This window comes from Poecilia latipinna, unplaced genomic scaffold, assembly GCF_001443285.1.
Source record: "Poecilia latipinna isolate Pla-1442-1.1 unplaced genomic scaffold, P_latipinna-1.0 Scaffold59, whole genome shotgun sequence".
In the NCBI taxonomy this organism is placed as follows: domain Eukaryota; kingdom Metazoa; phylum Chordata; class Actinopteri; order Cyprinodontiformes; family Poeciliidae; genus Poecilia; species Poecilia latipinna.
The window spans coordinates 273,189-298,174 of record NW_015112675.1 but is presented as its reverse complement, the minus strand read 5'-3'; the positions used below and the strand labels follow the sequence as shown (position 1 = coordinate 298,174).

General features: G+C 40.0%; 4 protein-coding genes across 7 annotated transcripts; 1 reads left to right on the top strand and 3 right to left on the bottom strand.

Annotated features, from left to right (window-relative positions):
- Positions 1 to 102: 102 nt before the first annotated feature.
- nsun6 (NOP2/Sun RNA methyltransferase 6) lies at positions 103 to 6,547 on the bottom strand. Of its 2 annotated transcripts, none has more exons than XM_015056096.1 (12): positions 6,445 to 6,547; positions 6,015 to 6,129; positions 4,871 to 5,026; positions 4,699 to 4,796; positions 4,452 to 4,558; positions 4,216 to 4,369; positions 3,427 to 3,508; positions 3,145 to 3,264; positions 2,639 to 2,783; positions 2,408 to 2,553; positions 910 to 1,035; positions 103 to 829 (listed from the first exon to the last, which is right to left on the bottom strand). In XM_015056096.1, the coding sequence occupies exons 2-12, from the start codon at positions 6,102 to 6,104 to the stop codon at positions 650 to 652; spliced, it is 1,404 nt and encodes a 467-aa protein (XP_014911582.1). In that variant the 5' UTR covers positions 6,105 to 6,129; positions 6,445 to 6,547; the 3' UTR covers positions 103 to 649. The 2 variants fall into 2 exon arrangements, with proteins under 2 accessions (XP_014911582.1, XP_014911590.1); XM_015056104.1 differs by having other exon boundaries at positions 4,699 to 4,793; positions 6,445 to 6,546.
- Positions 6,548 to 6,909: 362 nt separating this feature from the next.
- Positions 6,910 to 14,280, top strand: arl8 (ADP-ribosylation factor-like 8). The gene is made up of 6 exons (XM_015056133.1): positions 6,910 to 7,323; positions 10,461 to 10,521; positions 10,645 to 10,792; positions 11,662 to 11,745; positions 11,878 to 12,029; positions 13,011 to 14,280. The coding sequence occupies exons 1-6, from the start codon at positions 7,278 to 7,280 to the stop codon at positions 13,057 to 13,059; spliced, it is 540 nt and encodes a 179-aa protein (XP_014911619.1). The 5' UTR covers positions 6,910 to 7,277; the 3' UTR covers positions 13,060 to 14,280.
- Positions 14,281 to 15,424: 1,144 nt separating this feature from the next.
- On the bottom strand, positions 15,425 to 20,918 carry maf1b (MAF1 homolog, negative regulator of RNA polymerase III b). 3 transcript variants are annotated; one of them, XM_015056113.1, is made up of 8 exons: positions 20,351 to 20,916; positions 20,016 to 20,104; positions 17,865 to 17,996; positions 17,612 to 17,774; positions 17,409 to 17,530; positions 17,208 to 17,327; positions 16,535 to 16,627; positions 15,425 to 16,437 (listed from the first exon to the last, which is right to left on the bottom strand). In XM_015056113.1, exons 2-8 carry the CDS (start codon positions 20,096 to 20,098, stop codon positions 16,413 to 16,415), a joined length of 738 nt encoding a protein of 245 aa, XP_014911599.1. In that variant the 5' UTR covers positions 20,099 to 20,104; positions 20,351 to 20,916; the 3' UTR covers positions 15,425 to 16,412. The 3 variants fall into 3 exon arrangements, with proteins under 3 accessions (XP_014911599.1, XP_014911605.1, XP_014911613.1); XM_015056119.1 differs by lacking the exon at positions 20,351 to 20,916 and adding an exon at positions 20,262 to 20,270; XM_015056127.1 differs by lacking the exon at positions 15,425 to 16,437 and having other exon boundaries at positions 16,538 to 16,627; positions 17,198 to 17,327; positions 20,351 to 20,918.
- An 875-nt stretch (positions 20,919 to 21,793) lies between these two features.
- zfand1 (zinc finger, AN1-type domain 1) lies at positions 21,794 to 24,875 on the bottom strand. Its single transcript, XM_015056023.1, has 8 exons — positions 24,734 to 24,875; positions 24,370 to 24,412; positions 24,008 to 24,047; positions 23,659 to 23,786; positions 23,458 to 23,549; positions 22,865 to 22,983; positions 22,421 to 22,576; positions 21,794 to 22,045 (listed from the first exon to the last, which is right to left on the bottom strand). Exons 1-8 carry the CDS (start codon positions 24,786 to 24,788, stop codon positions 21,869 to 21,871), a joined length of 810 nt encoding a protein of 269 aa, XP_014911509.1. The 5' UTR covers positions 24,789 to 24,875; the 3' UTR covers positions 21,794 to 21,868.
- Between the last annotated feature and the right edge of the window lie 111 nt (positions 24,876 to 24,986).

Below are 24,986 nucleotides of genomic sequence, written 5' to 3'. Positions count from 1 at the left end.
TTTGTGTCAGTACTGTACACAGGTATAGCATAATCTCCTAGTGGCCCATGGTAAACAGCAATTTTAATAAATTTTTTGTTAAAAAAAGACAGAATAAGTTAATTTTTTCAGGTAGAATTTTTTTTTTTATTGCATTAAAAAAGTACTTCAGTTTCTCAGTACTGAGCAAAAATCTTCACACTGTTTATAAAAACTGAATGAAGACGGCAGTGCGCATGTGTGACAAAAAGTGAACACAACATAACTTGCCTCTGCAGACCTGAGCATCAGACGGACTAATTACACATCCCGGTTGTCTGCACCACCAATGAATTGTTAATACCTCTTTTGACCTCTTTCTGTAAGCTACTTCCTGAATCCACTGTCACCATGGCAGCTGTGTCGTCACTGTTGTTATGGCAACCGCCGCGCTGCTACTGCTGCATTTGCTAGTGCTCCTTCGGTTTCCCTCCCTCTCCCTGCTCTGTGTTTGTAAAGCTTATCCCTACATGGCCTGCAGTTTTAAAGAGCAGCTGTTAAGAGGCAGATGCTGTAAACCAGAGTGAGTTTGCCCGTTTTATATGGCCCATCAAAGTAAACACAGTGTGTCAGTGTAAGCAATACAGTTTCCCCCCCCCCGTGTCTGGGTGCAAGAAAGCATATCCTCCGGTCAAGTTTTTAGGAACTTGGCGATAAAGAAGCCGATGGTGTCGGTGTCTGCCCTGCGGGCGAGGGACGCTGTCGTGTCTGTCTGCTCCCAGCTCAGCTCAGGACTGAATCTCTGGAGGAGGCGTAACTGCTCAGGTGACAGTCCGGCTCCCAGCATGCCCTCTGAACCGATGTGAGGTTCCTGGGAGAGGTGAGAAGTTTCAGTGGCATCTCCTCATATCTTTGGGTTTTGAATCTTTCCATGCGGTGAAAGTACTCTACCTGTGGCTGCAGAGAGAGGCAGGGAAAGGTGCTGAGGGCCCAGGCTACCTGCTCCTCATTCTCTGATAAAGTCACGGTGCAGGTGCTGTAGACCAAAACTCCGCCTTTCTTCAACAACCGCACAGCCTGCAGCAACAAAGACTAATTCTTTAACAGTAAAGAGATCATATCGTACAGCGTCAGAGGCGCCTATGCAGAGACGACCCCCCGATTCAATTCAATTCAAAATAGAGGGAGATTAAATGTTGCAACTGATACGATTTTCTCTAGAGGTTTTGTAGATGCTGATGTTTGTGGGCAGAAAGGATCTTGCTTTCAACCACATATAACATTTATATGTAGGCAAAAAAGTTGAATGACAATCTCATGTGAGCAGAGCATTTACTCCCCAATATTTATGTGAAATTTTATGTATGAAGACTTTTTTTGTATCAAAAAGACTTTTCATGGCTGTCTTTTATCAAGAGCTTTCTTCTCATCAGTCTTTACTGTTTATTCATTTATGTCCTCTAACAAACCACTGACAACTGTAGACAACTGCTGTACTTGTAATGAGATTAAATTAGACAGTTACAAGTTAAGAGGCACGTTAAAGTATTAAACCACATTTTATTTGGAGGTGAAATTTTGTGTCTTCTCAATTATGCATTACTTTATTTTGTGCTGTCACAAAAAAAAAAAAAAATCCCCCACCAAATATCCCTGTTGTAATCTAACAGATTGTGAAAAAATTTAATTATTTTGCAATTAACTGTAGCTTGTTGGGAGCATTGAAAATCTTAAATGTTTACTTAAAAATACTTTTTATAGTCGGCTAAATTTAAGAAACCAGCCAATATTTTGAGTAATTTTATACCCTTACTCATAATTTTCACAGTTTTCCCCTCAGTCAGGAGTTGGGAAATTTCACAAATTAACAAGCATCAGAAGGAAACAATAGTTTTATCACAAAAACAAATGTTTGAACATCAATAAAATATGGCTGATATAAGCAATAAATACTTGCTTTAGATTCTAAAAACTTCCTAAAATGTCTTTGCTTCATAAGACTTAAAGGTAACCAAGTCTCAACATCTTATAAATAGTTTTAATCTCACTTGTCAAATATATCTTTGATTGGATGAATATATCTTCAGAGAAATCATCTTACCCGTACGGACAGAGGACATTTTTCCCATGCGTCAAGAGAAAAATGGTTCCTGAGCAGTTATTTTCTATATAGACACCAAATGTAATTACAAAAAGTAGCCTGGATCTAATTACTAATATTATAGAACTAATATCTTAATAAAACTTGAGAACAGACTTTAAAAATATATATATATATATATATATATATATATTTAGAGTTTGCTTCTTTCAGCCAGAAGGACACATGTATGGTATTCTTCAGAAGCCTCTTTGTTTCACTTAAACGTGATTAGTGTCCAATGCTGTCCTCTACAGGTAAAAATGAGTAAACGACAGGAGTGTTGTATCTGTGTGTGGTAAGGCCTACAGCCTGAAACAACTTGCGCTGCAGCGGCGGGTAGGAGCAGATCTCCTTCAGGCTCCAGGTGCTGGCCATGTTGGGTCGCTGACCCAGGCCGCTGCAAGGAGCGTCCAGCAGAACCCGGTCGAAACTCTCCGGAGGGAAAGGAGGTCCTGGAGTGATGGGAGAAGTACACTGCTGGTTATTTAACTCAACCAGAAACACACACAAGAGGATTACAGATGTCATGCTTTTTACCTTCAGCTTCCTGTGTTGGCTCGTCACTAACAGCCTGAGTGCTGTTGAAGCGGAAAGCTTTGATGCTCTGCAAGCTCAGCGTTTGTGCGTTCTGACGAATGCGGTCGATCTTATTTCGGATTCTGTCCAAGGCCACGACTTCTCCCTGTGCGGGACAGTCGAGGAGGACTTCAGTTCTAATAACTGTACACTCTAATTGTGTGAAAATGTTTTTAATTATTTCTAGAAAACAGGAGCGTCACTACAAGAAACATATATTTCAAAAAGCATGTGCTGAAACTGTCATAAAAGCAAAAAAAAAAAAAAAGAATAAATAAACAGGCACAAAAGTGTGAAGCCCCACACAAAGCCAATTACCCACTCTCTAAAATATCAGCAACAAGCAGGAGGCGCCCACGCTTCATTCATTGGCATATAAGCAACAGAAAACTTGTTGAAGAGCAGAAAGTTGTATAGGGTACATTTTTTTTAACTTAAAGAGTCCACATCAAAAACTATCACAGCACCTTATCCCCCATGAGGGCAGCAATGTGGCACGTCTTCCCTCCAGGGGCAGCACACATATCCAAGATCCGCTCTCCAGGTTGGGGCGCGAGCACATGCCCCACCACCACAGAGGGAAGGTTCTGCAAAAAAAAAGAAAAAGGCAATGTTAGCAGATTATGCAGAGCAGGTTCAACAGGTGAAAAGAAAGTTAATAGGCTTTATTAAATAAAGTCTGTACTCTGTCTGAGTTTATCAGATGACCAATTTATCATCCTCGCTTTAAAAGGCTCTGGCAGAAATACCTGCAGGAACACCATGCTGGGCAGAACGCCGTCGAAGGAGGGACTCTTGTAAAGTGGATCCACCATCCGAACACCCACACCTCTGGAAACACACGTCGCCATAGAGATCTTTATGAGCACTGGTGTACAGATGTAAACACTTCTGCTTTCTGATGAAGTGTGTTGAATCTAGTATTCATTTCCTTGGATATAGCAAAAAATTACATTTCCTCCTTAAACAGTTATAAAGGCTGTTTCACGGCTTTGAAATGTGCTGTCAAGCAAAATTAAAATAAACTCAGTTTTCTATTAAAAAACTCTCTGAGTTATAAACAGTGAAAACAGCTAAAGACCAGACAGCAACAAAAATGCCATTTATTTATTTACATCTAAAGAATGATTACACTTAAGTTTATTATTTTATTTCTGTTAAAAGATAACTTGTTTTAGTAGCTAGAGGAGAAAAGTAGTGTAAAAAGTACCAGATAAATATGAAAAGCTTCATGAAAATAAATGAGTGTGTAATTGTAAAGTGGAAGGTAGATGATCCTTTTTTGATCATTTTACAGATAGAAATCTGAAAAAAAAAGATAGTGTTTTTAATTTGTACAGAATCACTGCCCAAATATTAAGACATTTTAGGCAGAGCTCTTATGAAATTCTAGATGCACTTAAATCTACAGTAAAATCTCAACCCAACAGAGTTTCTCCGCAATCATCTTCTCATATCAGTCACATTATCCTGAAACTTTCTTGGCTTGCTGCTGGTTAAAAAAAAAACAACAAAAAAAAAAAAAAACATTCAACCACCTGGCCGGGGTTTCGGTGGCGAAGATGGCCGAGCGATCCATCTCGGCAACTCCGTTCCCCACAAACACCTTGTTTCCCTGGAATCTTGTCGCTCCACGAGTGCACCTTCCTTCTAAATCGGAGAAGACCGACACCATGTCTCCCGCCTTCATGTCTGAAGACAAAAACACAACATGAAGGGCTGCTGGAGGACGCGAGAAAGACAGTTGAAGTGATATTAAATACAGCTGTGTTACACTTGGGGCTGGCGACGATCCCTGGGGCGAAGACGTGAGCTCCTCTGAGTACGGCGCTGCCACACTGAGCGTCCACCACCAGCTCAGAGCTCAGCCGCTCCACCGCCCTGAGGATTCAGAGGAACACATGCATTTCTTACATGTATTTCTACAGTTACTCATTTGATTTCCAAGCTGAGGTTTTGGGTTCGCGTTGAGTGTGAGCTGCAGAGACATTCGGAATTATGTCCCGCCATTCCTCGCATACCTCGGGCCGTCAACAGGAAGCAGCAGCACATCTGTGATACGTGGGTGTGGCGCAATCTGCACAGACGGTTCTTCTGCTGACGAGCCGCATTTCTGCTGCTTCGGAAATAAAAATAAGTCTCTCATCTGTGACTCTAGTGAAAACATAATGCACGTAAATTCTCTTTGCTCACCTTCTTGAGCTCTTCCTCCAGACTGAGCCTGATGTCCTCCAGAGGAGCCAGGTGAGTGCTGGCTCGCGCACACGTGGAAGAAGGCGGGTGAGATAAACATGTGAGCAGCTTCTGGAAACGACTTTCTGCCTCCTGGGGACCCACAGCAGCTAAAACCTGAGCAATTTACAGCCAACATGAGAAACACTTCATTTTCAGAACAGGTAGTTCAATGGGTTAGCACGGTTTCAGAGTTTTTAATATAGTCCAGTACATTTTCAATGGGATCGAGGTCAGGCTACTTACTAAACGCTAGTGTGCTTTATCCAGCAGGAAAATTTCATTGTATCTAAATGTCAACCTTGTCGCTTAATGGTCTGCAATCTGCAGCTTGAGAGGCAGAGATGCCTCTTTGGTCCTTCTACAATGGCCAACTGATGTTTTAAGTATAGAAATAATAACAAATGCAGATTTTAGCAGGTGTCCATTGAATAATTGCATCGAGTTTTCACAATGAAAATTTCTTGCATCCTTTATCCACAAATGGATAAAACATGGACAAAGGTTAACCTTCCCAGAGTAGCAAGCTATAAAACTTACTCCCAAGAGTGCACTGAAAACTTATCCAGGAAGGACTAAAAAGAACTCTAACAAAAAAAAACATACAATCACCTCACAATCCCCAAGAAAAATATTAATGATTCCTAATACATTTGGGCCATCAGTTCATGACCTTAAGCTCATGTGTACTTTGATATTGCTGTAGGATAATGGTCCTACATTATCCTACAGCAGATTTAGAGCGCACAAGCAACTCTAAATCTGAATGTTTCCAAGAAACAAAATAAAGGTTTTGGAATGGCCTAGTCAAAGTCTGGAATTAAATCAGACAGAGATAATGTTCCATAAACTTAAACAGGCAGTTTTGTGCTTAAAAGACCAACAATATAACTGAATTTAAACAATTCTGCAAAACAAAGACACAGAGAAATATTAAACAGTTATGCAAACGACTCATCAGTTATAAGATGTCATAAGATGGCAGTTGTGGCATGTGTTGTTGCAAGAAGAATGTTATGCAAAAATAAGAAACAAAACACAACTATGACATAGAGTGCTCAAGCTCACAACTCAAAATTATAATCTGTTTCCAAGAAATACTTACCTCTTTGTTTAGGAAGACATTTCTAAGATATCCTGTCACTTCTGGCTTCAGGGAGATTTTTGGAAAGACTGACATTTCTCCTAAGTGCATTGCGACGTGATTCTGTTAACAGAAACTGAACAAAAATGCTGTTAGACATATATGAAATACTGATAAACATCACTGACTGGAGACTTTTCTGGCAATCTATCAGAGACTTGACTGTGATAAATGACTCCTGCTTTTAATGACTCCCAATACACAATTCAAAAACCATGTTCAATGGTTATGTTGATTTTTGTAAAAAATAAATGGGCTCTAAGGTAATGATATAACAACCGACACCTCTGACCTATTTAGCAAGTTAACTTTTTGTGAACATTCATAAAATTAGCATTCATACTGATTTTAAGCAGATAAACTTTACCAAAATTTGTAATTCCATACTTACGGCATGGTTCTGATCTGGTTGTTTAGACTACTACTTCCGCATACGTCACTGAGAAAGTCACATGGCAAAAATCATCCCCCTCACCCCCCTTCTGTTGTAGTATTACAAAAGTTTTAAAGCCTGTTTTAGTTTCAACGCATTCCTGAATGTACTTACATATAATAATAATAATAATAATAATAATAATAATAATAATAATAATAATAATAATAATAATAATAATAATAATAATATCGTGGTTTAGTATTCAGAAAGTATGTTTTCATATTTTAATTAAAAATAAAACTATAGTCAAATAGATTCAGATTTACTCAAAATATAAAAAAAATACTAATTTAATTTCAATTTCAATACTTAGATACAAAGTTGCATCAATATGTTTTAAAATGTGGTTTTGACTGTAAAAACCGAACATAGACGAAGGGGCGGGGGTGGAATCAAACGTAAGTAGTGTTACGTCATTACGTAACACGCTGACAAGTGAATAGTCGGGATTGCTCTTCTGCGACCAGCTAACTGGCAGAAGTCCTACCCAGCTGTGTGGACGTATCTTTCCGTTTAACAGCCGTTTGTCCGATTTGTTGTGTCTTGCATTTTTTCAGTAACTATTTATTACATTACGTTATTCATCCTCCCGTTTGGTATATTTTAACGAAACGGACGCGTATGGAGTCTTTGTTTTCGGGAAGGCGCTTTGTTGCAGAGAAAATGTGCAGTTAGTCTTTATCTACCGCAGCCAGGCTCGGACCGCCGCCGCACGGTGTGGACAACCAGGGAGCGGAGAGAAGCTAAAGTGCTGCTGTTAGCCGACCACCCCGAAACCGACCAGAACGATGGGCCTGATTTTCGCAAAACTGTGGAGCTACTTCTGCAACCAAGGTAGATGTCGTGTTTGGAGATGGGTAGGGGGGCGGGGGGGATAAATAAAAAAAATAGTAATCACACTGTTACGGTTCACTGCGAGCTCAAGTCTACCGGAGATAATGGAAGCCCGTTAGCTTGAAGTGAGCAGCAAGAGCCGCAACAACAGATTGAAGGGGTGAATTATCTCGCCACGCATCTCTTCGGCTCTGAGTTGTCCTCTTCTTTGTTCGGGTTAAGTGACAAAACAACAACTAAAACTCTCAACGTGTCCATCCGAGCCACCACTGCGGCGCTTAATCTGTTTATCACGTAGTGGACGACATAATTACATTAAGTAAGAGAGCCTGCCTCAGTTTATCCATTTTGTCAATCAGCTTTAGTTCACTATCCAGGACACAAAGCATTGCATAACTTATCATGGGCTTTCTAAGAGTTTGATGAGCTATATCAAATTTTCTACAGTGCTCCACTCCATCGAAAAACGGATAGTACTGGGTTTTATTACAGTTTTGAAATTAACTTGAACGCTTTTCCTGGCCCGAATAAGTTGACATAAAAGATAGAAACTCCAAGATCCTCCCAGTGACGATGATACCAGCATATTAGCTGTGTACAAACACAGCTAATATGCTCTGTTTACACACTACAACTTTTTTTTTTCTTTTTTTAATGAAGTCTTTTAAAACTTTGCTCACACGTTATTACATAGTTCATTGTGATGTGGGCAAGCCCTAAATCTGTTATTTTCTTAAGAAGGACTGTGGTTTTATAATGAAGAAAAATGTTTAATTGAAGATGGCTTGAGCCTTGTCCTTTTAATGTGACACCACAGTCACCTAAGCTGTCTGTTACTTGTATGGAAGATAACATAACGAAGCATTTCCCCCTACATGCCCACTGCTGGTGAGCTGCTACACTCTTCCTTCACTTATCAAGATATTCAGTCCAACTAGGAAATTTTCAACTTGACAGGTGGCGATCTAAAAGCAGCATGTATGTTAATCTGACTGCAGTCGCCTGCTAAATTCCTCAACGACTTACCCAGTTAAGATTAGCCTGTTAAAACGGCATCGTTTTAAAACAGAGCAAAATAAAATCACAATACTCTGTGACTTTAGATCATGGCAGTGATGAAGTAGGTATTTTTACAGTTATTATATTGGTCATGTTATTTGACATTGAAGACAATTTAAATCTAATTTCTCTCCAATTTCATAAGAACTACTGCTAATTGACTGTTTTTGGGGTAGGGCGTGATGTTTCTAGGGATGCAGACAATTGATTTGTGATTAATTGTTGATTATTGGTTTATTAGCTCAAAATTATTTTCTATCAATTAATAACTTTCGCTTAGACCTTCTTTGTTTGACCACCATACCAGAATGAGAAAGATAAACTGTCTAAATAGAGTTGATATGGGATACAAGATACACTTTATGTGACTCTGTTTTGAAATATAAACACTTGACAATAAACACTTGACAAGCTCCTTAAGTTTCACAATGTTTTTTGTTTTTGTTTCTTTTCATTATTTTATTTTTTTTAATCGAGCATATTATGAAAACGTAGCCCTTGTTGCTTTCCGGAACGACATTGAAAAACAACCGTGTTTTTTTGTTGTTGTTTTTTTTTAAAATGGTGGCCTATTGGTTAATTGTTAGTTGATCAATATGATTAGTCAACTTTAGATTAACTAATCAGTAACTTGCATCAGTAGCGGTTTCATTTTTGCAAAATACTTTGTTGCTACGTTTAATAACAGTATTCTGATGGTGGTTGTTGAGTCGTTTTATTGTGTGTGTTGGGGAAATAAAAGCAATACTATTCCGAGCTGCTTTAATGAACCTCCTGCTTAAAAATCTCCAGATTTAATCATAAATCAATAAAGTTATGTTGCGAGACCTTAAGTAGTTGCACATGGCCACACACACACACACAAAGCTTTCACATGAAACCATTACAGATTCTCTGAAACTCCTGCAAAGATATTGTCTGCTTCTTTTGGGTGGTTCCAAAGAAAACAAAAGAAGTGGAGGTGAGAACAAGAGCGGGTACGTGCGACTGGACTCAAGGAAAGTGCCTGAAGGAAAATATTTTACTCGACTGGATTCTTAAAAGAACTCCCATACAGCGTGCTTGAAGATGGCAACACATTGAGGTCAGATGGTATGGAAGCAAGATTAATCAATTTGCATTGGCTAAGAACCGACAGGAACTCTTGGTGTGGCATACACAGAAAACTCCAGCTGAACTTTTGTTTTGCACATTCAGAACATAACATCCACACAGTGGTGATGGCATCATGCTGTGGGGTCCTACTTAATCAGGAGACGGATAAAGCTAAATACAGGGTGACAGTGAGGGTCAAGGGAATTTCAAGAGACTAAAGAATAATTTCAGACTTTGGAAGGGATTCACCCTCCTGATTTAAAAAAAATACATAACAGACTTTTTTTTTTAAAGTTTTTTTTATTTGTAAAATTTATATATATTTTCTTTCCACTTAAATTTTCACTAGTTTGTGTTTTTTCACCTAAAATCCCTATGAAGTCCAAGTTTGTGGTTGCAACATAGGAACATATGAGAGTTCAGGGAGTTCAGGAGAATACTTCAAAGATTGGAAAATAGTCGAAGATGAGAATAAAATCTGTTCCCGTCGTGTCTTAGCTTTATAAAACAGCAGGTGAGAGATTCTGTGTTCATGCACACATTTTATCTGCTGGCATTGCTTGTCATCAACACATGGTAGCAGGCCACGAAGGAAGCAATACACAATGTATATCCTGCAAAAGCGAGCATAGTTCATCCTGACCAGCAGAACTTCCTTCCTTCCCTCTGCGAGTCAGAGGGACAGAAATGTTCATGTTGGCACCCTTACTGTGTTTATTCAGCCCAAATCCTCCCTGTAGTTCTTATGAATGGTAAGAAGTGATGTCAGGGAAAACTGAGACAGGAAGTTCAGAGCGTGATTATTTTTTCTTTAAAATGTACTGCTGTGGGTGTCAGGGGAGAGCGGGGTGCTTTGTGTTGACTGAAAACATCACATTTAGTTTTTTTTCCCCTCTGCCACGTAGTGCTGTTACAGCAAACAGTGCAGTTTGTGTCTTTCCTCAGATCGTAAAACAAATCCTGGTTCACTGTTTTTGTCACAGAGCACAAGGTGATTATTGTGGGTCTGGACAACGCGGGGAAAACCACCATCCTTTACCAATTGTAAGTACAATCTTTGAAATCATCCAGAAAACATAAACTACATTTTTTTCCACTGCTTCCACTGATTCTTTAACTTTTATTTTTTATTATTATTAGTATTATTATTATTATTTTATTGTACAGTCTGATGAATGAGGTTGTTCATACATCACCCACCATTGGGAGCAATGTGGAGGAAATAGTGGTGAAGAACACCCACTTCCTGATGTGGGACATAGGTGGACAGGAATCGCTGAGGTCCTCCTGGAACACCTATTATTCCAACACAGAGGTGAGAACCACGTTACGTTTTTTAGGTCAGCATTGTTCCAAACTTTTTTTTCCCAGCACTTTCGCCTTCCGTGTTTCCTTCTCCTGAGTGGCAGCTGGTGCGTTCATTCAGAGCTCAGACTGCAGCCGGGGTCGCTGATGTCAGCTGGGTTAGCTTTATCACAAAGGAGTCTGTCTCAGAGGCAAAGTTGGGGTCAGCTGCCGCAATACTTGGGGATATAAAAGGACAAAAAACGGAACAGGAGAGGCAGATGTGTTGGGGACAATGCTGAAACGCCACCAACACTTCACTCACGATGGGAGGCGTTTAACAAAAGCTTTTATTACATCTTGGTACGTCATTTATGAAAAATATTCTGATCTTTGTGCTCATCAGTGACAAAACTCTAAGGTTTAAAATTTGAATGAGGAAGGTCAACAGAAAATATCCTTGTTCATCTTTCTCTTGGAAGTGGCTTAAAAACAAACACACGGATTTTCAAATCGGCACAGAGAATCCTTTTATATGAACTTTATTTAGGTTGAAGTTTTTCTAGATTCCCTGTTGCATCCTGAATGTGTCCATCCCTTTGTTCAAGTCAAGTAGTCATGTTACAACCCCCTCATGATTGGTGTGATATTTACATGTTGAATACACCGTGTCAGCCCATTTGCAACTCCTCTAGAGTCGATTTGATTTTAATGCCATCTCTTTCCATTACAAAACATTTCTTTGGTCTCCGGTCATTGAAGGCTCCTATTTCTCATTCAGAAGAAGTTGTCGGGTTAGGCGTCCGGCCGACTGGATATGCCCACCAGTCGTGTTGCACTTAATTCCTTTAAAAGTGGCTCTGTGATTTATTTATTTATTTTTTTTCTCTCTCTCTGCAGTTCATTATTCTGGTGGTGGACAGCACCGACAGGGAGAGACTGGCCATCTCTAAAGAGGAGCTCTACAGGATGTTGGCTCATGAGGTGGGCGACGCTCCAGGAAAGGAAATAAGCTTCACGTTGTCATTTCTGTGCCATAGTTGCGCCGTTGTCAAGAACTTGCAGATCAGAAGATGTGATTTAAGCTGCATTGTTCTCTGAATTGTCCCCGTCCAGGACCTGCGGAAGGCAGCTGTGTTAATATTCGCCAACAAGCAGGACATGAAGGACTGCATGTCGGCAGCGGAGATCTCCAAATACCTCACCCTGAGCTCCATCAAAGACCATCCCTGGCACATCCAGTCCTGCTGCGCTCTGACAGGAGAGGGGTGAGACCGTCTACTGGTTTACAAACCAGTCCCAGATGATTGCTTAAGATCTCTCCTGTTCAGAAAATGGAACAGAAGGAAAGCGATCCATGTTCCTTTTATTATTTGTTTGATTAAAAATCACACGGTCATAGTATACATTCAGCCCCTTTTTAGAATGACGCCGCTAAATAAAATTCCGTTCTGACCAGAAGGGTCTGGGCTCATCTCCCAGCAGGACAACAACCCTAAGCAGCATACAGCCAGAGCCGCAATGAAAGTATTGTGTGAAAATGGACCATTCCTGAGAATCTGTGGGGAAACTTGAAATTTGATATTCCGACACTCTCAAACTAATCTTACCGGATTTACAGGCTTTTTGTTTGTAGAATATTTTGAAAAATACACGTTTGCCATTCCATTGTACTATTGTCACATAAAATCCCCAAAAATACATTAAATTCATGTTAAAACGATAAAGTTCAAGTTTAGGAAGATTTTAGCTGTTACAGAGTGCTTTTAAAAACTACACAAGTCCACATTTTTCATACTTGTGTTAGATTTATAGTTTTAATTCATCCAAAATGTTGTTTTATAAAATGATGTAAAAAGCATATTTATTTATTGCTTGGCTAGCCAGCTGTTTGCACGTTTCCTCTGGAATGTCACTTTCCATCACTGTAAACTTAAACCCCATCCACAGATTCAACTCAGGATTCTGGTGATTAAGTTAAGATCACTTTTCTCAGACCTCTGGCAGATTTAGGTTGAATTTTGGGCTTAACTGCAGGCCTTTGAATCTGTCTCGCTAGAAGAGTCGTTAGCCACCAGGTGTTGCTTTTTTTTTTTTTTCCACTAAACGGTCTCCTTTGAACGTGATTGTTTATCCATGCGAGTCAAGTCAAGATGCTAGCATTGTCATAAGCAGCTAAATGTGTCTGAAAATAAAGTCCCGTGTGGATTTTGGGTCTTGAATCTCATTACGCCTCTTGTTTGTTCCAGTTTATGTCAAGGCCTTGAATGGATGACCTCCAGAGCTGGACTCAGATAGCCCCCCTGTCCTGCCATCAATGCCTGACGACCTGCACCTCTCTCCCTAATGAGGTGGCACACCATTTTTGTCCTTACTGGCTTCCTTTTTTTTTTCTTTTTTTTTTTGTCTTCAGTGACACAACAACAGGCAGCACCGCCGCCGACGGACCACCACAGAATCATTTAGTGGAGTCGGAGCTAAAACAAAGACTGTGAAGAAGGTTGTCAGTCAAGGACAATTTACACTACATGCATATCATGTCGCGTTACATCTCATCAAGCTGAGTACTTTAAGGGAACTTTTTAATATGGTGCAGCTTTCTTCAGGTCAACCAGAGGAGTTACACAGTATTATGAAAGCAGCTCCAATGATTATATTCACACTAAGATGTTCTATTAATTTGACACAATAATGTTTTTATTTGGTCCTCATTCTAAGCACAAATGTTTGTTACATTTTGTTTCAGGTTCATAAGCTACAGTCATCATGTCTCGCATTCATTTGGAGTTTTTAAACCAACCTGTTTTTTTCTCCGTTTTTTTTTTTTTGCCATAAATGATCCAGCCAATGTTGACGTGGTAAATTTGGAAGATGAAAAATCACTTAAACATCAATTGGACTGCAAGTGGAAGCTTGGGTTTTAACAGTATTTCTCAGCATTTTATAAACAATGCATTGAGTTATTTAATTTTAGTTTTGCTCTATAGTCATTTTAGTGATTAAGAGGTTAGTTTGTAGGCTTATTTTACTCCATCTTTCTCTGGAACTGTTTTTTGTACAATTTAAACAAAGGGATCGGCAGAAGCCACTATGAAACGGGTGCCAAGCGTTTACAGGAAACTGCTTGCACTGCAAGGTTCGGTGGTCGGCGGCAGGCAGGATGGTACCGACTCAACGTTTCAGCTCTGGTACTTGACGTTCAGCCTTAACTCAACCTCTCTAGTCCGCCCGATTCGTTTCCTCTTCCGGCTTGTCAAATGAATCCTTTACCATCGCATCTATGCACGTGCCACTTTGAGAACTTGTTATACAAGTTCAGACGTGGTCAAATTTGGAGGTGCACGGCTTACAGTGAGCCTGAATCGTCAGGCGGCCAGATAAACAGGAAGTTGAACTCTGCGGCAGTGAGGCTTCCACCTGGAGCTCACAAAGCGAGGAAACGGGTCACGTGCAGTGCTGACATCTCGTCCGCATCATGTACTGCATTTGTTTTTTCATTAAACAGTTGTTTTTGAAAAAGTGTTCCGTCATCCTTTAAAGGGAGCGAGTCCTCCGTCGGTACATTAGTTAGCGTTCCAGGTAGGTACACTTTACACAGTGGAGGGTTCCTGAGTCTTTACAGGAATATTTCCTTTAAAAGACTCAATTTTCATAATTATCAGTTTCAAATTTTACATTGAAGTACAGAGTTTAATGGCAGATATTTCTAAGGTTTGTACACTTTACATATGGATGTGCACTAGAGCACAAAGAGGACACAAGGAATTGCAGGGAAAAGATGAAACGAAAAGCATATTTTAAGAAATAAAGCCTGGGGAAAAAACTCAAAACTGACAAATTTAACAAAATCAAATTTCAAAGAATGAAACCGTTTTGCTCAGATCCACCAGCATGAGTGATAAACTCCTACTTCATCCATGTAGATGAGAGAGTATCTTGATGAGATGTCAAAGGATGCATCTATAAAATATGACCCAACCTGGCTGATTCCCACTGATTCACCATTAATCTTTACAAGCAGCTGTTGTGGTAAAACTCGGCTCTGAATCGGTGCTGCAATGAGATTTGTCGAGTTGGATCAGTTTCACCCACATCTTTCATCTATGCACAATACTGAACACTTTCATTGTTCTGTGCACCATCCTCTTGTCAGGCATGTGAATCTGCTCCAGTGAGATTCCAAAAAACTGAATATATTCGCTTAACATTTATTGAGAACATTTTCCCAAAATATCAATGAATATTTCACACACTGATATTACACTATTTGGAACACAGAGGTGCACATTATTAAAAATGACACTATTAAAGGTCATTTTAGAGATTCTCATAAAACCCCAAAACTTAAGTTTCTTACAAGACTAGAAGATTATGCAATGCAAGTTATTGTTTCCTTCCGCTAAACTTAACGTCAAGATATCACAGTCTGCTTCATTATGTTATGACTTTTTATGGTTTAATATTCAGCATTTACTATGATTGCGTAGACTGTTTAAATTGCATTTCCTTTATACTATTAAAACAAATATACATTACCTGTAAACCATAGTAATCAAAATAAATATTTACTGTATAATTAACCTTTTGACTACATTCCTAGATAAACCTAGAAGCCAAACCTTCCATTGTTCCAGTTATGTTGTGGTAGAAGAAATTCAGGCCGTTAAGATATAAACACCGATTTATTAGGGTCTGTACCACTGGCCAATCAAAACAAGGCACAGTAGTCTTAAAAGGACGCTGAACCAATCCCGTCTTTTAATGAGCGCAAAAGTAGCCGTGCAGTTTTTGAAACGTCTAGTCGGTACGTTCTGAGAAAAATTTACTGCACATTCACTTGTTAAAGAACCACTGCAATGAGGCGATGAGCAAATGAAAAAAAAAAAAAAAAAACACTGCAGGAACACGCACTGAGGAATGGAGCGTTAAAATAAACTCAATCCAACATATCACAAGTGTATATCAGTGAACGTCTAATAAAAGTTGGTATGTTGTCCAAGCTGCAGCCCAGATGCAAACCCCTCAGTGTCAGAACAGGTACAGATGAGAACTTGCGGTAAATACCTACCTTAAGATAAAGTTTCAGTAATAAAAAGGGTTTTTTTAGGATGTCAAACATTTCACATTAACATCACTTTCACACATAAAAAGACATTGAAGACAAAATCGGCTGTCCATTCAGTTCCGTCTGCCTTCCGATCAACTCAGCTCAGTCCAGACTTAAATGTTTGTTGTCACTGGTGCTGGTGTAATCTGGAACACAACCAAACTCTCTGGCAGTCTTTTGCATCTTTCTCTGCCATAAAATCCACTTCTGCTCAAGCGCCCATGACAAAGTCTTTGGGAAAAACAAAACATGTACAGAAGAGCCCACGGGTCAAAAATGATATATTGTAGGTGGTAAAAGGAACTTCTCGTTGCGGTGGGGCGCCTTTATTAAAACGTCCACCACTTTTGTGGCCGCAGAGTTCGCTGTTGGACTGAAAGCGACCAAACATGCTTCAGTCCCAAACAACAAAACGCCTTTGGATGAGGCAGCAAAACTCCCATGGATTTTACACACACACACACACAGACACACACACAAAAAAAGGACAAAGAACAACAGGAGTACGGGTACGGGTGATCTTTGGAGGTTGCAGATCTGGGATCTACACACACAGAGCTCTGGGGAACCTGAGGAAGAAATTCAAAAATGTTAAGTTGGGAAAGAAACAAACACACACACACAAAAAAAAAAAAAACCCACATCTTAAGCCGTGATTAATCTCACCCTTCTTCGGTGAAGCCGTCCATCTCTTCTTCGTCCTCCAGCTCCATGTCCAGCTCGTTGTCGAGGGAACCTCGGCCGTAGCCACTAAGAACACTGTAAATAATCACAATGGTTTTGAATCTTTGAGCAAGATCCATCTTTACGTATTATTGTTCTACTATATACATTTTTAAGAACATTTTTTCCTCGATTTGTTGCTGAACAAATAAAGATAAAGCCTAACCCCAAACAAAACAAGCTTCAGTGCTTTATGCTGGTGACGAGGCAGAAGGAAACTAATCAAGTCGATTTAGACAACATCCTATTTTATCCTCCGTGTAATGTCGCTTAAACCTTTTTGAGTTTTGTTCCAGTGAAATGATGGAGATTCTTGGCTTTGTTTGCAGGTAATACAGCAAAAAGAAAAAAATAATTAACTTTTCAACCTGCGGAACACTAATCTGAGTCAATAAGAGGAAAATTGGCCAATATGTTCATCTCTGATTCATCCACTACATTGTTCAAAATTCTGCCTAATCAGTTCAAATCTCGTGCCTTTTCTGACATCACTGATCCAAATGCACACAAAGAAATCTCTGGTCTGTTTTGGGAGCCCTTTAAAAGAAAAAAAAAAAAAGCAACTAAACTTTTTACTAGGTGGCAGGTTTAATAAGCAATGCTTACTGGCACAGACCTGACGGAGCGACACGTGAAGAACACGATCCTCTTCAGTTTTTTGTTGTAAAAGAAGTAGTTGAAGGACCAGAGGCTCCCCTCTTCACCAAAAGGATCAGAATCGAGATCTGGGTTGTAGCTGAGAAACAAGGAGAAACAAAAGTGACTCCCAGCTGTCAGAACGGTGCCCTTACGCGTCGTAAACCGCCAGAACTCCGACCTGTAGATGTCGCAGCTCTGCAGGTTGATCTCCTGGTCGATGGCGTTCCACAGCTCGGGTCCCACGGAGTTGAACTCTTCTCCCACCGATGAGAACAAGCTGCTGTTCACCGCGTTCACCACCTGAGGAGAAAACTACGGCTTAGCGACGTCTCGTCGTACTTTCAGAGCAGTCGCACCTCCTGCGGCGGCAGAAGCGCTCACCCAGTTGAGGCTGGGCTCTCGGCTGAACTCGTGGGCCCGGGCGGCGCTGAAGTCGTAGTCCGGCCTGAAGGACTCGTTGAGCGTGGTGATGAGGTAGAACAGAGTCTTCCTGCACACCTTGTCGCTCAGAGGGTTTTCGCCGTCCTCGCTGCTCTTCCCCAGCCTACCAAACAAAAACACAGTGGTCGGCATCCCTTAAATACTCCCCCCGTTGCTCTCCCTGGTTTCTGCTGAACTGGACTGCTGTGCTTACTGAGACGGGCTGGTGGCGCTGGTGGACTGAGGGGGAGAAAGGGCCTCCAGGACGTGTGGCTCCCCCTCCTGGCAGAACTGCTTAAACATGTGTTTATCGTCTCCTGCCATCTTGCAGGAGTAGCTCTCGATCCTGCAGGACAACAGGAGTAAAAAAAAAAAAAAAAAACAATCTTTAATGCATCAAATGAAAACATGCGATAATAACAAAGATTGTTATTGTAATGTTTTTTTTTAATTTATTGGGATCATTTGACGCATAATAGCACCGTAATATTTAGCAAAGTAAAAAGCCATAACATTAACATCCAACTAAACATGCTTTAGGTTGCAATTATAGAAGCATATCTAGGTTTTGCCATAGATTCTCAATTGGATTTAGGTCTAGACTTTGACCAAGCCATTCTAAAATGAATGTGTTTCATTGTAAACCCTTCTATTGTAGCTCTGGTTGTTTTTTTTCAGGTCTTTACACACATTTCTTTCAGAAAGGTCCTGCCTTTGTGCACAGTCCATCATTTCTGCAACTCTGACCTGGAGTTCCTGAGGATTTAAGACACTGAAAGCCACATATACTTTTTTCCTTCCAGTTCTGTTGTGAACTACTATCACGTCAAATCCATTAAGTGTGTTTTTGGACTATTTATCAAGCTCTGGATATCCTCGGGAAGCCATGGCAACACAAACACCTTCGCCAGTCGCCGTCAAAGGTCTCCTGCGCTCGCGTATCTGGGTCAGACATCAGCGGGCAGCAGACGGCAGTTGTTTATTTTCCTCCGGTGCACTCTGAGGTTACACAAGGTGCCACGGCTAAGGATAGAGCGAGTGTGAAGATCCTCCCAGATTCTGACGGCTTTAATTATAGTAACGTCCGAGGGACACAGAGTGGAAATAGCAGCACTGGTATTCCCAGCACAACACAACACAGCTGACCTTCTGCTTGAATCCTGCTGGCAACAACTCAGCCATTCAGACACAGGAGTAGGCAGCGGGCATGTGTAATGAAGGGGGCTCATGCATTCATTAATGGTAAAGCTACTTATTTACCGAAGCAAGTGAGCTTCACCTACTTTCCCTGCTACCTTGTGAAGCCCTTTGCACCTCAATCCCTTACGGATAAGCAAATACTTATGTCACTTCAGCTCGTCTGAACTTGAATCCGTTCTTCGCTACAGCTGTCCTGCGCTGAAAGACTCCTCCAGTCTGGCTGAAACACCAGCAGAACTCGGCTCTCGTGTAACGAGTGTGTCAACACTCGGGCCGGCTTAACAACGGCCTCCAAAATAACCACAGAACGCAGTGATCTGCGTCAACCCAGGCCACGGCCACCGCACCGCTCAGTTTCACCAGCCCACGCAGCAAAACTGCATAGCTGCACAGCCCACTGGAGTTTATGTAATTACACTCCTTTTAGCTGTATCTGCAAGGCCCAGCTGGGAGGCGAGGGTTGCATAACCTGAGGCACACTGATATGGTTTACAGTCTGCAGACTAAATAACAAGAACATCATCGGTGAACTTTCGACGCGAGCTTTGAAAGGAGGCCTGTAGAGTAGTAAAACACTTTAGTCAAATTGTGTAATCTGTAGAAGGCCAATTCAGCACAGGGTCAGTGATCTCTGCGTCTGCTGGCAGTTCTGTTCCATGACGTCAAAAAGGGAAAACTTTTTTTTTTGCTGCACAAGAGAAATGCACAATATGGACTGCTCCCTTCAAATGCTTTATGCTAAAAAGTCAGAAGTGCAACCGTGAGGATTTACTCTCTGCATCCAGAAAACAGAGTCGGGGTCAACTGGAAAATGGTTGAGGAAAAACTGGGAAAAGTTGGGCTCTAGCTACGTTTGTGTCCAATGCACAACATAATTCAACTTTCCAAAAAACAAAACAAAACAAAAAACTCCCAACAGTTCCAAATCCAGCATTTTCAATGACAAATTTAAAGTCTAATTGGATAAAAACTGAAAGTAATGTGTACTCTGCCTTCACGTTATCTTCTGAAAGTCTTGCTCTCTGGCAATGTGATAAAAATCCCAATAAGTTTGATCATATAAACATTTCCCTTTAAATTGCTTGTTACACAAATAATCACTCATATTCGGTCACCACTTCCACACTGAAGGGCTAAAGCATTACTCCAGGAGGGACTCATTTACCTGCCGAGGATACGGGACTCCCCTGTTTCCACACACAGCCGGGAACTGAGGGCTTCAAAGCTGGAGTTTTCCAACAGCTTCATGGCAGCCTGGGGTAGAAAAAAAAATACATTAAGATGACATTATAAACCTTATGTAAATGAGCAAGTACAGTTTTATTCACAAATAGCGCCGATTAAGTGAACAGAAAAAGAAACGAACAAGACAGAACTGCGCAGCAGCGCCCCCCTTGGATAAATTACAGACCAAAACATTATTTCCTCTAACGGAAAACACTGCCCCTCCCCCACACACACAGTCTTCCTGGTTCAACACATCGATTTTAATTCACTTACCAACAAATTTTCTTCCACACAGGCAGAGATAAGAAGGTTAAACCTCGTAGCAGTCGACTGCACCGTTAGAAACTCGACCTCTTTTGTCAAAGCGGTTCACGAGGATTAACGATCCGCGCTTTGTTTTTTCCACCAGCTAACACTAGCTGCTAGCTTGAATATTTATTCTTCCGTCTTAGCCTCAACGCGAAACTAATACCGTGAACTTGAGCTGTGGTATCTTACGGAAACACTCGGTCGAGCGGGAGACGTTCTGAGGCTCTTTAAGTTTATAGAGAAGCTGCTCTTCCCGATTAAATGCGACGAGATTAAATCCAGAGACAGTTGGCGTCCGTCGGAGTCTATCTGCAGCGGCATCCCTTTCGACCTGATTTTACAAAACGATCTTTGTCGGGGGGGATCAAGTCGCTCTTTTGTCAGCGACTCGATCAGAAAAGCAGCAAAAACGCTACTGAGCCTATTATTAAAAAAAAAAACACACACAACTGAATGCTGTTTCTGCTATTTATCGATAACCTTCAACAACCGCTCTGTTCTCACCAAAACAACAGGGTCTACTGTACGTGTTGACCCAACCCCTTTTCATTTATATACAGGTTTTGCTAAGGACCCACCCATTTTTTAATGCCCCTTTGTGATTGGCTACTTTTGCCTGTCGCTATGTGTAGAGTGAAATGCGATTGGTTAAGACAATTGAGGTAGTGGCTTAATGTTTAATGTCAAAAAAGGAAATATCTTGTGGTTCCTGACACTACCCAGTTCCGTCAGATTCAGTGGAGCTTCTGTGACTATAAAGTTTCAAATCAACTGGGTTTGTGTTTGGACTTTGATTGGGCCATTCCAGCTTCGGTATCAACTATCCCATTGTAGGTTCTGTCCGACTGTTTACTGTTGTCATCCTGGACCCAGTTTCAGAAAACTGGCTTAAGCTCCGAGTAGCAGGCATTTACTCAAAAAAAAAAAAAAAAAAAATCTGAATTAATCAATTTGTCCAATACATATTGTATTGAAGCATTGCAACCAAGTGAATACGTATGAGCTCATTATACTACGTTTAGCAAGTTCCTAATTGGGATAAATTATATGGTAACACTTTATTTGAAGGGGGTTGAATAAGACTGACATGACACTGTCAAAAACACCTGTTATGAACATGAATAAGCCTTCAAGAATATTTATGACTGTTGTCATAAAGCATCATTCGGTAAATTATGATACTTTTAATACAAAGTTGACATTAGTCAAAATGTCTTTGTTATGACAACTTGACATTAACCAAGAAATCATTACTGTTTAAATTTTACCTTTAATAACATAAAGTTATCTAATTTTTAAAGTGCAATCAGTCATACTTTTATAACAAATTTATATCAGTAATGATTTCTTGGTTAAATTAAATTAACTTTCCCCACAAATCACCAATATAAAAACAAACTCCACAAATACAATATAATTTTTTATTCACATAAAAAGTAGTTTGCACATATAATCCATCTGTACGTCCATGATACTCCTAAGTCAGGTCGGAGCGATATAGTCAGAAACATCCTCTAGTCCTGTGCATTCGTTGTCCAGGTATTCCAGGATCACATTTCCCCCGTTATGCAGCGGAACGTCTGGGTGAGCCAGCAGAGAGAGCAGGGAGTCGTCCATATGGAGAGCCTGGCCTGTATCAGGATGACAGAGACGCAGCTTCTGCAAATGGAGACATGGGTTGATATTGATGCATATGACCCCTAACCACAAACTGAGGCCAATAACTGAGTTTGTTGTTAGGGGTCATATGCATAAAAAAAAAAAAACTGCAAGGTCACTCCAACAGTGCTGTGAAATAAATGTGATTTCCATTATATTTTTATTTTGGCTCTACACAACCACAAAAACATTACAATGGACAATATTTTCAAAGTGATTTAGTCACATGTTAAATAATCATGATTTCCATGACTACGATTATGCCCATGATTTTACATTCCAGCATTATTTGATGCTGGAGCTTCTGATAATCAGTCATTTACTTTAAACATTAAAGTGTCCAAATGTATTTCTTAGATGTCTTTCTCTGTTTACCTTGGCTGTCAGAACATTGTTGTTGTTCTTGAGGCTGGCTAAAGAGGCTGCGTAATCCACCACTTTACCCACACTCCATTTTGAAGAGAAAAACATGGGCCGGCTGCACTCTTTGGCTTCTTTTGGCAGATAAACCTGAAAATAGGTTCTTTCTGTCTGGAAAGCATAGACAACAACAACAACAACAACAAGAAGGCTTAGGCAGTGTAACGTCAGTGTTCTTGCAATTTTCTAAATCAAAATTCAGGGTTTTGTTACACTTTACTTGAAGTTCTCACTCTTAAATCCATATTAACATAAAAATAATCAAATAAAGGGATGCTTTAGACACAGGGAATGAAGAAAAATATGGAAAAATGTGTTTTTTTCCCCTCCCCAATCTAGAAAATACTGAAATCAAACAAATGAAGTCACAATTATGGTGGGATGTGGAGCTGATTTTACCTGTGGCAGTCCCTTGTCTCCTGCAGCATGCAGCTTCAGTTTCATAAGGGCAACCTTTGCTGCAGTGGCAGCATTCTTTGCTCCTCTGCGCCCTTTGCTTTTGGATCCATCCTTTGATTCTGAACAGAAAGACACAGAAATTATATCCAGAAGTGGTTACATTTCTGGATCCACAGTCCTGCAGAAGTATTCATAACCCATAATCATTTTCTAAATTTTTTGTCACAAACATAAATGACTATGAAATGACACAAAAAATAAAGAGTACACACACACACAAATCTAAATCCATTAACCATACCCTTCACTCTGACATTCCCTGATACAATCTGGTGCAACTAAAATTCATCTAATAAGTAAATACATAACTTCTAAAGTTATTTATTTACCAAATATATGTCATGTATTAGTAATATAAATACAGTTGTTGGCCATTCACCTAATCTTACAGACTAGACAAGGACAGTAATACAAATCTAATCTAAATTCAAAAGAGATTGAAGGGTACAAATGCTTGTGTAGTATACGATAAGAAAAAAAATTACCATCTGAATCCATATAAAGGAGAGATTAAAAAAGAGGCACTGCCTGACCTAAAATCTTCTGCACTAGCTCCTTTGTGGCTGCCATTCGAGGCTTCTGGACCTCCAACTTCTCACACTTGTGATCATCTTGATGACGATGGCTGCAAAAAAAAATGAAACAGAACAGTAAATGATTCAAAGATAAAACACAGAAGGAACCCTTCCCCTCACTTTTTGAAGTCTACAAAACAAAACAAAACAAAAACCTACGCCAAACAGAAGTGTTTTTCACACTGCGGACATAAAACTGGCAGCAATTCTTTTCCCTTACAGTCTTCAAACGAGCAGGGATAACTTGTGCTGCCACCAGCGGTCTTAGTTTCCCTTGTTACAGTTTCCTAAAGCAAAGAGTAAAAGAACATCATGAGGAAAACACACTCATTGCTTGTAATAGATTTACAGTTTAGGTAACTCTGGTAAAGTAGTCCTAATCTTAGCAAAGAAAACCACTTATGACAGTAAGGACGTACTATTAGCTCATCAAAGAAACACTTATCAGTTCTAAGGCTGCAGGAGAACTACAAGCTGTTTCCTGACCATAAATAAAGACATGACTTACCTCTGGACATGAGTGGGCTTCTCTGCTTCTGTGCTCGAGACTGTACAGGACAGATGTAAAAGAAAAAAGACAGCACAAACTTTACTGCACAGTTAGTCTATTTCTTCCATTTCCAACTTAAGACTTTATTTCCATATAAAATCTGAACAAATATCTTTCAAATTATAAAAACTATTTACCCCTTAGATGCTTATTAAAATAAACTATAATTGTTCAAAATTGTTTCTATAACAATCCGAATGTCAAAAATGGTTGAGTCCAGCTGGTTGAGTCTAAATGTTTATATAAGATGATCAGACTCTTGTTTGATATTTAAAGTAATAAAACTGCAAGTAAAATGGACGGAAAAATGAAAAACTTACCAGTAAACACCACTGCAAGAGTCGCACACAAATGGAAGAAAATCTGTAGAAGTGTGGAAAACAAACCAAATCAAATTTGGGATGATTTAGTTTATACATATTGCAAGGACTATACTCGACGTGTAGTAAATAAACTGATTAAACTACGTTTTATTTGAATTAATCATTTAATTAAAAATGCAAACATTTTGTTAAAGTTTAAAGGTGGAGTCTACTCCAGCAGCTGCTAAGCTAATTAGCCGCTAGCTTTCCTGCTAGTGAAGAACAGGCTATGTATGCTAAGAAGACATTTGCCAAATCATGCTTAAAAAAACAATTTAATATTTTGTTTATTTCTAACTGTTCTGGTGAAATCACAACGAACCTTTCAGGTTGCAGGAATCGACCTGACAATGTTTACCAATGTCTAATTCAGCCATTAGCTAGCACTTTTAACTGCGGTAAAGCTACAAGGCTCTTAGGAAATAGTAGTAAAGCCAGCCGGCACTCGATTTTGACGTGCGCGACGACACAAGGCGTTACGGCACCCTGCTTTACAATCTCCTTTCAAAACAAAAGCGTACCTCCGATTTATATTTGATTCACATTTTAGATTTCTTTCCAGCGGCTATAGAGTT